Source organism: Gracilinanus agilis, chromosome 5 (assembly GCF_016433145.1).
Source record: "Gracilinanus agilis isolate LMUSP501 chromosome 5, AgileGrace, whole genome shotgun sequence".
NCBI classification, from domain to species: domain Eukaryota; kingdom Metazoa; phylum Chordata; class Mammalia; order Didelphimorphia; family Didelphidae; genus Gracilinanus; species Gracilinanus agilis.
In genome coordinates, this window is record NC_058134.1 from 10276364 (window position 1) to 10293248 (window position 16885).

At 45.7% G+C, this 16885-nt stretch overlaps 1 protein-coding gene across 6 annotated transcripts in view; it reads left to right on the forward strand.

Annotated features, from left to right (window-relative positions):
• The window catches only part of HDAC9 (histone deacetylase 9), a 168605-nt gene that overhangs the window by 127826 nt on the left and 23894 nt on the right, over nucleotides 1-16885 (forward strand). For all 6 annotated transcript variants that reach the window (XM_044679686.1, XM_044679687.1, XM_044679689.1 and 3 more), the window contains 3 exons: nucleotides 10166-10288; nucleotides 13274-13487; nucleotides 14224-14441. In XM_044679686.1, coding sequence (XP_044535621.1) covers nucleotides 10166-10288; nucleotides 13274-13487; nucleotides 14224-14441 — 555 coding nt within the window. The remainder of the gene's footprint in view (nucleotides 1-10165; nucleotides 10289-13273; nucleotides 13488-14223; nucleotides 14442-16885) is intronic.

Genomic DNA, 16885 nt, shown 5'->3' on the forward strand with positions numbered 1-16885 from the left:
CTGGATGGCGGGTCGTGCGTCACTGCGTCTTCTACGTCCCTCCAGAGATGTGACTTTCACACGGGGCGGCGGCCCCTTTCCTCGGAAGGGCCACTTTCCTCCCTGACGTTTGCCCTTATGGGTGAATCACAAATCAAATGCATTAAAACATGCGCCCTGAGATCACAGGCACGAATGCCCACGAGCACCTGCGCCATCCCCGGGCCGGCCGGCCGCCCCTCCTTCCCGGCCGGAGGGGTCTCTTCGGATGGGCCTCGGAGCTGCTAATGGCTTCACGTGTTTTCGCCCCCGCCGAGCCCCCCAGGCCCCCGCCCCACGCCTCGAGAACACCAGAAGGAAATGTGATTTAGCCATGCTTGGCTGGGGGAGGTATTTCTCCAGGTCATTGACAGGACTTTCGCCCCCAAAGCGGGGCTGACTGGTTCAGTCCCAAGCGCGGCGTCCCCTTATAATGAATTAATTGTGTGTGTGAACTGTGATCCTGGAGGCCAGGTGCGGGGACCTCTGCACTCCTCAGCCGCCTCGCAGTGGCCCAGAACAAGAAGCGGAGCCCTGATGGCTAACATGTGGCTTTTCCCTTGTTGCCTTTAGCCAAGGACAGCCGCACAAGTCAGCTAGGATGAATGAGAAGAAAATAGAGAGTTCAAACCAAGCCAGCTTTCCATCTCTGTGAAGGAGGGAGCAGTGGAGGACTGGAAACACACCGAGGACGGGGCGTCATTACGACAAAAGGCCGCCATGTTTAATAGCTCTGCTCTGTGTTGAGTGGGATTCTGCCTCCCAGGGATGAGCACCTTCAGAGTGTAGCTCGTGTGGCCAAACTGGAGCGCATCCATTTGTGGATGCGGGAAATGGGTATTTTTGAACCCCAAAAATGACCAACAGAGACCACACAGAACCACTGAGACCTCGAACCCCAGAGTCTTTGCCTTCTCCTCCCAGCCAATGATTCTTGATGCGTGCTTATTCCTAATGGCTGTCAAATTCTCGCCCCTTTTACGTTCCTCATACCATGGATGTGGAACCTCCTGACTGGCCAGGCACAGGCCTCTTACCCCAACACTTGCTTTTATTGGCTCCTCCATTCCCAGCCACCTCCGTACTTTCCCCCACTATGACCCGCTCTGTACACGTCTGCTCCTTCCATCGTGCCCTCTGGAAGTCTCGCTCTCTATAGCTAACAAACATCCTTTCATTTTTGCCTTCCTCCCATCTTCTGGAATTTAGACATGACTGCAGGAATGGAGACAGACATAGATTAGAGTGACCGACTCAGGACCACACAGCCAAAAAGTGTCCTGAGTGCAACTTGACGTAGGACTTCTTATTTCCAACATCTAGGTAGCAGCCTCTGGTTCTTAGCGATCTTGTAGCCTTATAATTGTTTGTCTGAGTAAATAATCCTATCCAAACAGAAGGAGAACTCCTTGAGGGAAAGGGATATTTTTGTTTTGTCTTTGTGTCACCAGTGCCAATGCCAAGCACGAAATAGCAACCCAATAAAGACACTTAATACATTTTCATCTAATCAAATTGAATCCTTTAATTTTTCATCAGCATGGTTCTAACACTTGGTCAACTGGATGGATTGTCTTTCCCATTCTTCTGCTAAGAAGTTGGAAATTAAACGTGGACTATGAGGCAAAAATGCTGAGAGGAAATTGTATTTTTTGAAAAAGAACCACTCAGGACAGCTAGGTGGCTCAGTGGATTGAGAGCCAAGTCTACAGAATGGAGGTCCTGGGTTCAAATCTGGATTTAAGAGACTTTTTAGCTATGTGACCCTGGGCGAGTTATTTAACCCTCCATTACCCAGCCCTTCCCACTCTTCTGCTTTGGAATCAGTCCTCAGTTTTGATTTTATGATGGAAGGTGAGGGTTTAATAAACTCAAAAAGAACCTCTCTTCTTTGAAGATTGCCATCACGAGAGTGAAATCATCAGAATTTTGGATGGAATGTCTTAGGAAGATGCTTAACACCATTTAGATCTAGGCTAGGGAGAGACAGTTGGTGGTTTGTTGACCGTCTCCCAAGAAGGTTGGTCAAGAAAGCAGAGAGAAAATGGCAGCCTCCTGGTAGCCTGGGCTACGAGCCAGGCTGCCTCCTGCCTTGCTATCCCGGAGAGCATCTTCATCTGCTGTCTCATCTCGGCGCCACTTCCTTCGTTACCCAAACACTTGGGATGCGAGCCCTGAGAGACTTGTGTGGTGGGCTGGATCCTTGCCGAAACCTCCGGCTCTCCCTTTGCAGTTGTGGCCACAGGCCTCTTTAGCTCTCTGCTCACCGTCTTGTGGGAGCTGCGGGCCTGGGGCTCCCCCATTGCTCCATGGATATCAACACTACAATTCAGGACTTTGGGGTTGCATTTCAGTCGATATTTATTTTAACGGTAGCCAAACAGCTGGTTTATTTCTAGTTGAACATCAGCCGCTGGCCCTCAACTGCTGTTTATTTCATCATATTTTCCCTTAGCAGATGCACAAGTACAAAAGTTTCTAATAATAAGGTTCGGCATTCTAGAATCACCCCAAATGTCACTTGTTATATCCTGATCTTGCCTGACTCATTTTCCCATTGTTACATAAGCACTGTTGTGGCATTTGCAGTAAGTGCTGTGTTCCCTCTTGAGTAGGTGGAGAGCCAGCCATGGCTGAGGTGACAGCAAAGAGAACACTTTTGGGGGCCTGGTTGGGAAGAAGGAGATGAAGGTTGCCATGATACAAGAACCATTCGCCAAGAATAGCACGAGTCAACCTTAGAAAACAGTATTGTTAATGAAATGCTGATTCTTTAAAGGCCGTGCTCAGATGTTACCAAGGAGTTTGGGGCCTCGACTGTGATTTGTCATGTGTATTTTTCAATATTGGGAGGATTGTAGTACAAAAATGAGATTTTAATTGTTCCTAAAGTCGTCTGAGTAAGGCTTAGGAGAAAAGCTACAATGAGCTTCATCAAAGTTGTTGCTCTCCTCACAGGACAGTCGAGTCTCCAACAGGGCAAGTGAAATGGCCGTGGTAGTAAAGGCTTTGGGAAACAGATGAACTCATTTGAAGATTATCGACTTCTTATAGACCCAAGAAAATTGAAACCAGAATCCAGAACTTCTTTTCTCAAATTCTAGGGCTTACAGACATATAGGCATGCAGAGTTGAAAGGCTGCACACTTCTTATTTTATGAGAACACTTGAGGCTTAGAAGATCAATGTGGATGGCCTGAAGTCACAGAACAAGTCAGTGGCAGAACCTGGCACACATACTGGAGGGGGGCTGCTTCCTTCCCCCTCTCTATGTGCCCCGAGGGCATTTCTCACATCACCTGCCTGCCCCTCTGCCCAGCAGACCAATGGGAGCCCTTCTTCCCTCTCCTGTCTGGAGTAAAGGAGAAGCTCGGGTTGCCGTTTGGGCACCTGGTCTCTAAAAGGTTCACCATCACTGGTCTATACTAAGAACATGGACTCCTGACTTTTTGACCAGGGAAGGTTCAACCACTCCATGTGTGAACGTATCTGCCCTGCATGCCAAATCAGCATTTCACAAAAAAAAATATAGGCAATTCTAATCTCAGTTTCCTACTTTTTGCCTCTTCTCCCTCGTTAGTTCACCATTTCAGTAGAAAAGTTTTGGCAGTACCGTTTGCCTGGGTTCAGAAAATGTGGTTATACCTTTCTTCAAGGGGACATTTTAGCCATTCTATTTGAAACTGGTCTCACGTCCTCTGTTTTGTAGTGAAAAACTACACCCACTAGCAAGGTTTCGGCTGTGGGATTCATAGCTATGTATTGGTCATCTTTTTTTTTTTCCATTCTGATTTTTACCTTAGAGATTCTCTTGCCAGGAAATATGTGTATGTCTAAGAAAATAAACATACATTTAAGAAGATTAAGATCACTAGTTAATTAGCTGTGCAGCCTGAGAGCAAGAGTGAGGAAAATGCGAGAATCAGTAGCCCTTTGCTATTTATACAGTATTTCTAAATTTCAAAGGTCTGTAATTTCAATTCCTCTCTCATCTTCACCAGTCATAACACTCTCTGACTTACTATCCTAACCCACATTCCAATGGGTGTATTGGTTCCTCAGCGATCAGTTGGCTACTTACTTCTTTAGGATTTTAGGGATAATCCTGAGAATTAGGCTTTATAATAATGTACCACCTGAGCCCCCATCTGGTGTGCTCTCTTGATATCGACAAACCAGTTGAAAACAATAACTCTGAGAAAGCAAAGCAAAGACAGAAGTTAGAAAGCCCAGAGTTAGAAATCTCCAAGCTGTGACTGAGCCCTCCATCTGAAGTTCTTGTCCCTGAAGCAAATAGACTCAAATTGAGGGCAAACATGAATGCTCATATGGTAAAACCAAACCAAAATGAAACCACATGAGGAGATACCTGAAGATTCATGGCCCTGGCGGTCACTTTTCCCTCTCAGTGATTCTCCACTTTGTAGTTCACTTCTTGGTGTGAAGCTTGTTTCTTAGCTATGAGCTATGGATCACTCAATCCCTTAGAGCTGGCGCTTTGCTGTATTCTGCTCCTACTGCTACTGATTCTGGAATTTTTGTATATCTCTGCTAAGTTCTGGATCCTCTGCTGTCCAGAAAGCTCCTCCTAGCTATATAGCACCGGCCCCTCAGTCCCTCCTGGAGACAAGAAGGCTCCCGAGCCTCCACAGGTTGGATGGAAAGGAGAGAAGGAATGTGCTCTGCATCATGTGTTCTATGAGGTGGTGGTGGTGGGGTTCTTCACCTGAAGTCTGCAGCCCATGGGGGGGGGGGAGGTTCCAGATAGTCCATCACCTAGAATGGAGGAGAATACAGCTTTATTTTCTCTAATGTCTTATTGAATTTTAGCAGTTCTGTCAATCATGAATAAAGAAAACAAAAATTATTTCAAAAAGGAGCGTGTAGGCTTCCTCCGCCTTCAAAAGACATCCATAACACACACATACACAAAGCTACGAAGACCCCTTGTCTAAGAATTTGGCCCTCATTGTAAAAGGATCACAGATTTAGTGCTGGACAGCCCCTTGGCCAACATCGAATCTCTCCCCATACCACTCCTTTTGCCTATGAGGAAGTGAAACAGAAAGCTGGAAAATGACTGTCCCAGAGTCTCTAAGAATCGTCGTAGCCTCCACATTCCATCTTCCTATAGACAGCTTTGTTATGAGCCTTTCTCTTCCAGTTTAATAAGAGGAGTCAGCCAATCCGGGAATGCATTTAGGATTCACCGACGTGCCAGCATTCTACTCAGTCCTGGGAATAGAAAGCCTTGAAGAAAAAGAACCCCTCGGCATAACGAGCTTCCATTCTAACGGGGAAGACCGCAGGAACTGAGGGACTCGATCCGGAAGGAAACCTGAGCGAAGAAGTACAAATAATCACGAATCGTTAGCCGCTCGAGAGTCCGAGGTTCCCCGCAGAGGCGGCGTGAAGGACGAGAAGGACTCTGAGGCAGAGACGAGAAACAAAAGCCTTCCGGACCCGGAGGACAGGCAGTGCCGCTGCATGGAGCGGAGAGTTAGAGGGGCCTCCGCCAGGATCAGAGAGAAGACGCGTCTGAGAGGACCAGAGAGGGATGTGTGAAGGGGGAGAGCGGCCAGCGAGGCCGAAAGACGGGGCCGGGTCCTGTTCTCGAAGCTTTTGAAGCTTAACAGTAGAGTTTGTACTTTATCCTAGAGGCACTAGGGAGCCACTGATGTTGATTGACTAGCGGACACGACGGTGGGAGCTGAGCTTAAGGCAAATCACTTCCGGCGGCACCTGGTCCTCCCGTCCTAGCCGCATAGGCCATCCTTGGTCCTGCTTGTTAGGACTTGGGTCCGTCGAGCTCTGCTGGCCTAGACTTGGAGAGTCCAGGATGACTCGGAGCCTGGGAGGCTTTGCAACAGGCCAGTGACTGTCCCATACAGGCATGCCTGAAGGGAAACGAGAAACACCCACTCACGTACCTATGCTGCGTCGATCACAAACGGCACCGCATAGGACTGTGCTTCAAAGCAAGAGATCTGGGGATGAAGGAAGCCCTGGCAGGGTCGCATCCCCCCCTCCCGGAGGGTGCCGCCCTGACACCTAAAGCCCTTTTGCCCCATGACGGTACTTACGCCTCTGCTTTTGTTTGTAAGCAAAGACATGCATGAGGAGCCTGGCAGACTCTCACTTGGGAAGACTTTATTAGAAATATTTGGTAGATGTTTAAACTGCTCCCCTCAATCTCCGTTCTACCCACCCAGTTAATTAAAGGGGAGCTGTTTTGCCGTATTTGTAAGTTTAGATTATACTTGAAGAGATTTTGGCACGCAGGGGGACTTAAGGACCATTTAGTCCAATCATCTCATTGAACGAATTAGGAAACTGAGGCAGAGTTAAAGTGGCTTACCAAAGGTCCCAGGGATCACGAAAAAGAAGAGATAATTGGTTCCATTTTATACTTGTAGAATTCTAATAATGTACAAGATAACCCCATGGAAACAGCAGAAACTATCAAGACGGGGGACTGTGGGGGTCAGGAAGGATTCATTTTGGAGTTAAGTTTTTTGCCCCTGCCCAGGCCCCCTTTCTCTGCCCTGGATAGGAGGGCTGTCCTATGAATGAGACGAGGGAAGTATTTGTTTTTCCTAATCAAGACAATCAATGCTCTTCACTGAGTTGCGTTTAAGAAAAATGGTTGCCAGGTTGACCGTTAAGGAGGTAACTTTTCTTTTTCCACTGATATCTGTTCGTCTTTCTCGCTCGTGTGTATTTTGCACCTTGACTTGACAGTTTTGAGGAATTAATTCATGAGAAAAATGGGTTGTTTTCTTTTTTTTCTGGGAAAGAACTAGAGGGAAAGGTAATGAGCTGGTCCCAGCCATCTGTGTGGCTGCTTCCTTCCAGATGCCTTCAGAAGCATCGTCTCCACCGCGCCTAAACACAAGAGCACCGTGTTGTCTAGACACACCGTTCAAAGTTTGAGCCCGTCAGATGATGCCGCGTCATCAGACTACCGTAAAGTTAATGATGGTGTTGGCGTTGGCACCGAAAAATGTTGCCCGTCTTCTGCCAGTGGAAGCCCATCTTTGCTTTCCATTGGAAAGGAGGATGAGCTGTGCTTACAGAGAAAACCCTGCGGTCGTTGGGGACCTCCAGGATGCCAAGAGAGACGCCCCGGGGGACCGCCAGGGGTTATCGCCTCCTGGGTAGGTCTCATCTGCAAACAAACTGCGTGAGCGAGGTTATGTTTTGGAATAACATCCTGTGTGGGGAGCAGCATCCGTCTTCGGTGACACTCTGAGCTGGCGCTGTGCTCACGGGAGACCCTTCCCCCAGCTAATTGATATCCCAGGTTGGTCCCGGGGAAAATCTACGGCTCCCCACAACACGCTTGACAAGTTATTATATTTACTTTAGGCCGAGCCGGTGTGTACCGCCGCCCTCTTGAAGGTGGTCCATTATCGAAGTGCCATATGCTTTTTGTTTGGGAAGAAAGCAGTGCCTGGGCCGTGTGGCTACATGGAGGATTCTCTTTCAGGGATGTGGGTCCCCAGAGGACGATCTCACGCCACAGTGCCCAAGTCCAGGCAGACCTTTGTGACTCTCATTGTGTAAAAGTTCTGGGAGGGAAGTAAGAATTAAACAGAAAATGTAATTCAAGGAACCGTATTAGGCCCCATGTGGGAAAACAGGACTCTGAGCAATGGCTTCAAAAAGGATTTTGTTATAAGAAGCCCTGTGCTACATGGGCTTTGGAGGGAAGCCTCTCTGGGGCGCGGGAATTCCTGAGCACTTGGGCTCTTCCCTTTGTGTGTGTGTGCGTGTGTGTACGTAAAAGAGGGTCTTCTTCATAACTGGTCCGTAGAATTTCAAATAAAAACGTGTCCATCCTTTTGAATCTCTGTACAAATATTTGAGCCATACTTAGAGTGAATCAGCCTTTCTAGAAAAGAATGGTGGATAGAGTCACGAAGCAGAGAGGCAGAGACCAGGGTTCAAATTCTTTGGCCGTGCGGCCATGGGGCGTTCAGTGGAGACGCTGCCTTCCTGAGTTGTGGGGAAGCCCGGGGAGCCGATGTATGTAAAGGGCGTCACCAACTTTGCAGCACAGGAGAGGGATGCTTTCTCTTGTTGCCGGTGCTCTCACCATCCTGTGAACAGAGCAAGCCTGGAGAGGTGGCCCCTTGCTATGGAATTTGAAGCCAAGCTGTGGAATTGCCAAGGTTCCTTTCCCAACCTTTGCCATTTCCCCCAGAAGTCCCAGGGGCCGTCGTCCCTCCACACTGTTGGGCTCCGTCGGCCTTTGACCCGGCCCTGGACTCCGGGCCCTGCCCTGCTCCCTTGGCTTTTGATGAACGACGGTTCCCCGTATTTTGTCAGCAGGATGCATTCCAACCATTTCCTTGCGGTGTTGCTGTACTCGGTATCTGCTCCCGTGCCCATCGTTTCTATGTCTTTTTCTGGGAACACGAATTAAAACAATGCTGTCATTTCTTTAAAAAGGCTTTTGTAAATGAATCCATCAATATTTTTTAAGAGATTACCATGTGTCGGGAACTGTCAACCGATTTCTCTCGGACTTCACTTCCCATCCCTGTGACTTCCTGGACCGCCACTCCCTGGCAAAGTCGTCTTCCCCTGCTGAGAAGGGAAGTCCTCGAGGGACTGCAATGGCTTTGCATGTTTTTGTCCCCCACGTTTTGTGCATTGCTTGGCCCGTAGAGAACGCCCAGGAAATCTGGCTTTTTTCACTCATTCTTAGTCCTGAGTGCCAAATATCCCAGCGTCCATGATTCGGAGCCTTATCTTAAGGTGGAAGATGGTGGAGTGGAAAGGCCACTGGGATCGGGAGCCACACAAGACGTACCTGAGTTTAAACCCCACATCCGACACTGATGAGCACGTCCCTGTGGCCAGTCACTTGACCACGGTGCCTCCCTCCAGCGTTGGTGGATGACTTGCGTGAGAAAGTAGCTCTGACAGCCCTTCTCGTCTTAAAATGCTACACAGACGTCGTGGATGATTGGACCTGCTAGGTAAAGGGAATGGCGGCAAGGAGCGGAATCCTTCTGGAAGGTCTAGAACTTATGCTTTCAACATGGAGCGTTCACATTGACTTGGGAGGTTTGAAGCTGCAGCCTCTTTCTGGCCTGATTCTGGTAACTTCAGGGCTAACCAGAATGCAGTTCTGGGGGCATTTGTCAGTATGTGCTGAGGAATCAGAGACCAAGCAAAAGCAGTTCTTTCCCTCAAATAATTTACAGTCTCCTTGGGAAAGGGGGAAGGCAAGGTGGTACAGTGGATAGAGAGCTGAACCTGGAGTCAGAAAGACCTGAGCTCTAATCCCAATGTGGACATATATTAGCTGTGTGACCCCAGGCAAGTTCCTTAACTTCTCAGCCTCAGTTTCCTCAATTGTAAAATGGGAATGATAATAGCACCTACTTCCCAGGACAGTTGTGAGGATCAAATGAGATCGCAGATGTATATTGTTCTGCAAACTTTAAAGCACCACACAAATGTTAGCAGCAGCAGCTGCTGCTACTACTACTACTACTACTACTACTACTACTACTACTACTACTACTACTACTACTACTACTTCTGCTGTTTGTGTTAGGTGGGCAAAATATATACAGATTCAGAGCAACAAAATCTAAATAAAGTCAATGTATAGGAATTTCAAGAGTGGAGGTAAAAGTATTAACTGTAGGATCTGGACCGATGAAGAAACAGAGAAGGTGACACACAAATCGAGACTCAAGGGGAGCCAGGAATTCCAAGAGGGAGAGCTGAGGAGGGAGAACGTTATAGGAAAGGGAGACAGTTTAGCCAAAAACATGGAGATGAGGAATGGAATACCATGTATGGGATCAGTTGAAATAGATTGTGTTAGGGGCAATACTGTGACATATTTTATGGAAAGTAGGCTGGAGACAGCTTGTGAGGGACTTATGGGCCAACTAGAGGAATGAATGAATAAAAAATCCTGCTAGAGATTTGGTGTCCCTGAAAAGTCATGTCATTTTGGTTTCAAAATTCTTATTCGTTGTAAATATGTCAATTATTTTTATGGATGCTTAATATTGTTTAACCCAAGTCATTTAAGATGTCATAACTTCTTGAAATCTGACACTTTATGCCTATAATTATGTCTTCATTTGACATTTTCCTCTTTTTCTCATTTTTTTCCTAGCAAATGGTTTCACAGCAGCGTCTTCTGATTCATGAAGAGTCCATGAATCTTTTAAGCCTCTATCCATCCCCATCTTTGCCCAACATAACTCTGGGTCTCCCTGCCGTGCCATCACAGCTCAGTGTAAGTAGCCTGTCAGAGCAACCCTGTTGACCAGACTAATGGGCTGGGTTTTCATTTTGTCTCTTAAGGATCTGTATAATTATTTCTAGGATGTGTCCCTCTGAGCATAAATACCGAGAGAAGGCCATCACTTTCCTTCTTTAGCACAGTCCAACAAAGAAGCTTAACTTGCTTCTAATTTTAATAAAATGAGTATGTGACAATTGGTCATAAAGTATCAGGTGGTTATAATGTTTTTTTATTACGTTTTTCTACAAAGATCCACTACCTTTTCTTTCTCTCACCTTCCTTCCCCCTCCCCCCATGGTGAAAGAAAGAAAAACAAAATCTCCTCTTACAAACATGTATAGTCAAACAAAACAGATCCCTTCTGTAGCCACGTCTAGAATCATGTCTCAGCCTATCCTCACAGTCCATCACCTTTCTCTATTAGGACATGCGAAGGTTGTTGCTGAATCATAAATATTCTGGAATCTTGCTGGGCTATTACTTTGATTGGAGTTTTAAAGACTTTCAAAGTTGATTGTCTTTACCAAACTGTAATTATTATATAAATTGTCCTCCTGGTTCTGCTCACTTTACTCTGCATCAGTTCATACCAGCCTTCTTAGACTTCAATGAAACCAGCCCCATGTATTTCTGATGCGTAATAGAATTTCATAACATCATATGATCACTCAGTCCTCCTTAGCTTCTCATTCTTTGCACTGCAAACAGAGCATGCCAAAATAAGCTGAGTATTGTTCGTGAAAGAACGGGCTTCATCTAATTTCATGTATTAAAATGAGTGGCTTGAATGCACTCAAAGAAGATATGTTTTGGGGGACACCATAGATTCAAATGTTCCTCTGATAGGACTCTATGTGAGTCTAGTTGATGCTGGACACTTGGCCAACAGTAAGAGTGATTTTTCTCAGCAGCAACACCTTTGGCAGTGATTATGCACAACAAGGTCATAGTCACCATTGAAATCTTTCTTTGATAATGCATTTGGATGACTCAGGACCTTGATGGATGCACCAATGGCATACAGACTCTCATAGATTCTACCATGCTGGAAAAGCTTCAAGCATATGCTCAGTAATGGTCTCTTTGTCGAGAACCAGTACAGAGTCATCTTTGGCCATAGCAACCCCACTAAATTATAAAAGGGTTGTACTATGTGTCAGTGGAGAAAATCCCTAAATTGATGAAATCTCTGGTGCCTGAAAAATGGAAGGTGTGTCCCTTGGAGGCCACATGTGGGTAGAGAGGAGAAGGAATGCATTCCTGTTCTCGTTGCCAATGGGTTCTATTTGGGGTGCTTTACTGGATAGATGAAAGTTGAAAATTATAAATTAGGTTATTCTTGGTTTGGGTAGCCTGACAAAGTGGAAAAAGAGATGCCCGTAGAGTCAGTAGATGTAGATTTCAAACTTACCTCTGACACATCCCAACCGTGGTACTACGGGCAAGCCATGTGAAAATGTCTGAATACTCCAGACAACTTTCTACGTTACAGAAATGCTGCTGGTTTGTTTCAGTGGATGATTGCATGTCAGTTATATTACGGACACAGATAAAATCAAACTGTTCAGACATATAGAGAATTGATAAAATACTACAGTCAGGTATTTTAGACCAGTTACTAGTCATAAATGCAAGGTGGTGATCCTGTCAACCTTGAACCACCTTCTCCCTTAATAAGAATTAAGTTGTATATCATTAAAGAAATTAGTTTGTCAATAAATATTTCTTAAGCACCTGCTATGTGCTTTTATGCTATGCTGCCATCCTCTACATTACAGTGCCAACACTCAGTAAACAAATATAAAAAAAAACATAGTTCCTGCTCTCAAGTAGCTTACAATCTAAAGGGGAAGACAGAGCACAAAAAGAAGTAAAAAGGGAAGAAAATTGAGAGGGGCATCCTTCCAACGTATATACCCATCACTGGGATAGACACACCAGAGAAGTCCCAGAGGAGTGCAGCTAGTTGAAAAATGAGAAGAGGTCTTAGCAGAGCTCCCTCCTTAAATGGAGGTTTGGGAGTTCATTCCCCTATTTCCACAACTAGAGTTGCAAACAGTGATGATCAGGTAGAGACCCAAGGCTGATAGGATTTTGCAGAATTATAAGGTGTTCCCAATAATAAACTTCCTGGGACATGGAGAAGTCCATTAGAGGAACCCAAAAGTAGTGAAGTCAGATAAGAAATGAGGTTTTGTTTAGAAAATGAACAAAAATATTCATTTAGAAGGCTCTTAAAATTCCAAAAAAAGGAAATTCAATGCATTGAATTTCATTATTTTGCATAGAGAACTTTTAAGGAACAAAACCGTTGGAAGTTTTCAAGCAAAGAGTGGGTGACCATTGACCAGTCATGTTGCTGAAGGGACTTTTGGTCAGGCCTAGGTTACACAGGGTGGAGTTTGAGATCCCTTCCAACTCAGGACCCCTGTGATTCTGTGATGACATATAAAAAACTAGCAGTTCTTGGAATCAGTCAGCTTGTGGGGGAACCGGCAATTTTTCTTGTCTGTTCTGATATCATCATGGATACGTATCTCTTTAGACATTCGATCTATATAGAATTTTTCTTGGATTTAGTCATTAGAGTAAATTTTATGTTTCTAGCAAACCCTAAACTTTCAGAGTATAAATGTTTCAAAATCTCTTCAGAAATGAACTCACTCCTTGAACCAGATGTGAAAATGCTCTTAGTGGAAAGGGAAAAAAAAACCCCTAACCTCTCCTTCAAGTTTAAAGCCCTGACACCTAATCCAGCATTCCCTCAAGTGGCTTCAATCCTGTTTTTTATTTCTCTTTCCTTAATTCGGTTAGTTTAACAGTCTTGTGCCTACCAGCTTTCTTTACTCATTCATTGGGTAAGAGGGGGGTACTGTTTTGGGAAATGATGACATAATAAATGGATCTAATTATGTGCAGCCCAAATGGTCCACATGGATAAAAGAGGATTATTCTCTTTGTTATTTCTTGACACAGGCTTCATCTTCCATCAAAGACAAACAGAAGTGCGAGGCCCCTGCACTGAGGCCACCAGGAGTTACTTTGCCGGGGCAGTACACGGGAAGCATCCCAGCATCTTCGAGTCATCCCCATGCTGCCCTAGAAGGAAAACCCAATAGCAGCCATCAGGCACTCCTACAACACTTGTTACTGAAGGAGCAGATGAGACAACAAAAACTGCTTGTGGCTGGTAATTAATGGGGGCCCCATTTGGACCCATATATCATCTCAGGGCTTGGGCTTCATTCTAGAACTCTAGATCTAACAATCCCTTAATTCTCTGACACGTTGGTCAAAAGTTGCATCACAGGACAAGGTATTCTTTCCTGATGGTGGAGATACTCATTATTCTTATTCTCTTGCCAGGTTAGTAAGAAAAAAATTAACTTCATCCTACCTAGGGATGGCAAGCACAGGCTTTTATAAGCTATCGTATGAGGAAAATGGGGCAGATACTGTTGCATCCTTATTAACTTGTGTGCATGCTTGTTCTCCCCCAAGTATAGTGTCAACTCCTCAAGGACAGGGATTTCTCTGTATCCCTCACCCACTCATCCATTGCCTAGCAGATGCTTCCTTCACACTACATGAACTTTTTTTTTTTTAATAAACTCTCACCTTCCATCTTAGAATCAATATGATGTATTAGTTCTAAGGCAGACGAATGATAAGGATTAGACAGTGGGGTTAAGTGACCTACACAGGGACAGATAGCTAGGAAGTGATGAGGCCAGATTTGAACCTAGTCCCCCCGCCCATTCTCAGGTCTCACTCTCTATCCACTTAGCTGCCTAGCTGCCCCCTTAGACTAACGTTAATAAAAGTAAACAGAGCCCTGTCCCTTCCTCTTCTAAGTTAATAGTCCATCAGCACTGTTTCTGCTTTCTGTGGCATCGTGAGCAAACTATTGTTTCTTTGCTTCACAGGCGCGGTTCCCCTCCATCCGCAGTCCCCTCTGGCAACCAAGGAGAGAGTATCACCCGGCCTTCGAGGTGCCCACAAGTTGCCTCGCCACAGGCCCCTGAATCGTACCCAGTCTGCCCCTTTGCCCCAGAGCACATTGGCCCAGCTGGTCATTCAGCAGCAGCACCAGCAGTTCCTGGAGAAACAGAAACAGTACCAGCAGCAGGTCCACATGAACAAAGTGAGTTCATCATCTATGGCAGTGCTTTGATTGCTGTTGATGTTGGTTTTTAGAAACTCCCCACTAATGTGCGTATTCCTACCAACTGAGTGAGACTGAAATTGGAGGTTGCCGAATCTAAATGGGAGCTTAGGTGGGATGATACTATGGGGAGGAGAAGTCAGAATATTCTATAAAAAGCATCTCAATCTGGAAGACGTGCATTACAAGAAAAGGTAATCAGCCCTTCTACTGACCCGAGGCTCTGTTGGGTTGGGATAGACAAGTGTGCTAAGATTCTGGTGGACCTGAAGAGGGAGAGTTGAATCCGCTAAAATATTTGAAACAGAGCCCGGAGACCTCCCTGGAATTAACAGGACCCTTGAATTTCTCAGCTGACAATAGAATAGAAGGGAGCTACAGGGCAAGTGCAAGAAAAAAGAAATAAAAATATAGCAACATTCTGGGGGTGGTGGGGGGGAAGAAGGGTAAAACTCCACAAGACTCTCCCACTCCTGGCATATAATTTGAGATCGAGACAGAGATGATAATTTTAGGATGAGTTTGGACATCCTGTCAAACTATTGTTCATGTCTGAGAATGAAAAAATTCAACCACGTTTCCCCAGGGGAAGGGAGCAATAGAAAGCACTGAGTCTTCATGCAGTGTCGAGAAAGGGGAGAGTAAGTCATTAGGTTTGGAGACCACAGATTCAGGAGCCAGGAGGCTTAATCATGTTGCCCCCTGAGCTCCTTCAAGCAACGAAAGGTCCGAGGGAGCCATGCTTCAGTGATTCCAGGCCTCCAGAAGAAAAGCCCAAACCAAAGGAACACAAAAAGCCGCAGAGGTTATTTTGGGTCTTCTTTGACCGTAGCCAGGTGAGGCAGTTGGCTTGATGCTTCTTTGTTGACTAGGGCTGTCACGGAGGAGGACTTTGGCCTTCAGAAGCGAGCTGTTTGGATAGACTGCTGGCTTCTGTTTAGCACCTTTGGAAGAGCAAACATTCCAAATGGGTGTGGGGGTAGCCTGGCTTAATGGGAGTCACTGAAGAATGTCCCATTCTCCGGGTTTGAAGGATGGCCTGAGGTCTAGCGAATTAGCTACGATATCATGAAACGATGTTCTTGGAAAGCCCGTTGGTGTGGGTCAATCCGTTCATGAAAATAGGACACAGCCCGCAATGAAGGCGAACATGCTCTACGGTATCATGGAAAGAGGGCGCTTCTGTCTGAGGTCTTTAGTTCATAGAGTTGCCTGACACATGATGGAAGAGAGATTTCTCTGTCTTTCTGTCTCTCTCTTTCACACACACACACACACACTCACATACACACACACACACACACACACACACACGTGTTCATGCACCATTTTCTCAGTATTCCTTATCTTTCTTGGACAAAAGCTGGTCATCACCCTTGGTGCGGCTGCCTTTGACATTAATTGGCATCTGCCTTGCCTCTAGTTTGTGCTTTCTTGTTGGAGCCCACGCTGCTACCTCCCCCTGCCTCTGTGCCCAATGGGAGCCCCTTGAGAGAGCTACTGGTTATTGTTGTTTATTTGTCTTTAATATCAAGTACTTAATACGAGTTGAATTGAATGAGAGGCAGCGTGGTCCAGTGTGAAGTTCAGGGCCATTAGAGGCAGAGGACCAGGGTTTAACCTCCAGGTCTGCCACTGGCTTTGTTGTTTTATTGCTTCATGTCCAACTCTTCACGACATGGGACTTTCTTGTCAAAGATACTGGACTGATTTGCCATTTCCTTCTCGAGCTTGTTTTTCAGATGAGGAAACTGAGACAAATAGTGTAAAGTGATTTGCCTAGCGTCACACAACTAATAAGTCTTAGGTCAGATTTGAACTCAGGAACATGAGTCTTCCTTATTCAAGGCCCAGCACTGTACCCACTGCATCACCTGCCTGCCCCAGATCCATCTCTGATTACCTTCTTAGTTTGAGATCATTCTTCCCTGGGTCTCGGCATTTTCATCTGTAGAATGAGAAGACTGATCTCAAAATCTCTGAGCCCCTGAATGGCATATGACAGCAAAGAAGTGAGCACAGGTTCAAACCTCTTTCCTTCCTGTGGGGGACGAGGTACTCATCTCACAAGATCCCAGCTCTCTAGAGTCAGAACAAAAGTAAAGCAATGACTTTTTAAAAGTATTGGACACCTTAAATATGACTTCCGGAATGGCCCCATCCTCTGTCTCAACTTCTCAGAAACTCTTTTCTGTGGAATCAAGAAATACCATTGAATAATACAAACTAACTCATTGGTGATGCCTTATAATGTGTGTCTCACTCTATGGAGAAGTGGGAGTCATGTGTTGTCATGGATCCCTTCAACCCACATTTGGTCTCTGCACTGATCAGAACTTGGAAGCCGTTCTGGATTGTTTTTTCTCTGTGATTTTACATATATAGTTTTTTTCTGGTACTTTCTCTCTCTCTCTCTCTCTCTC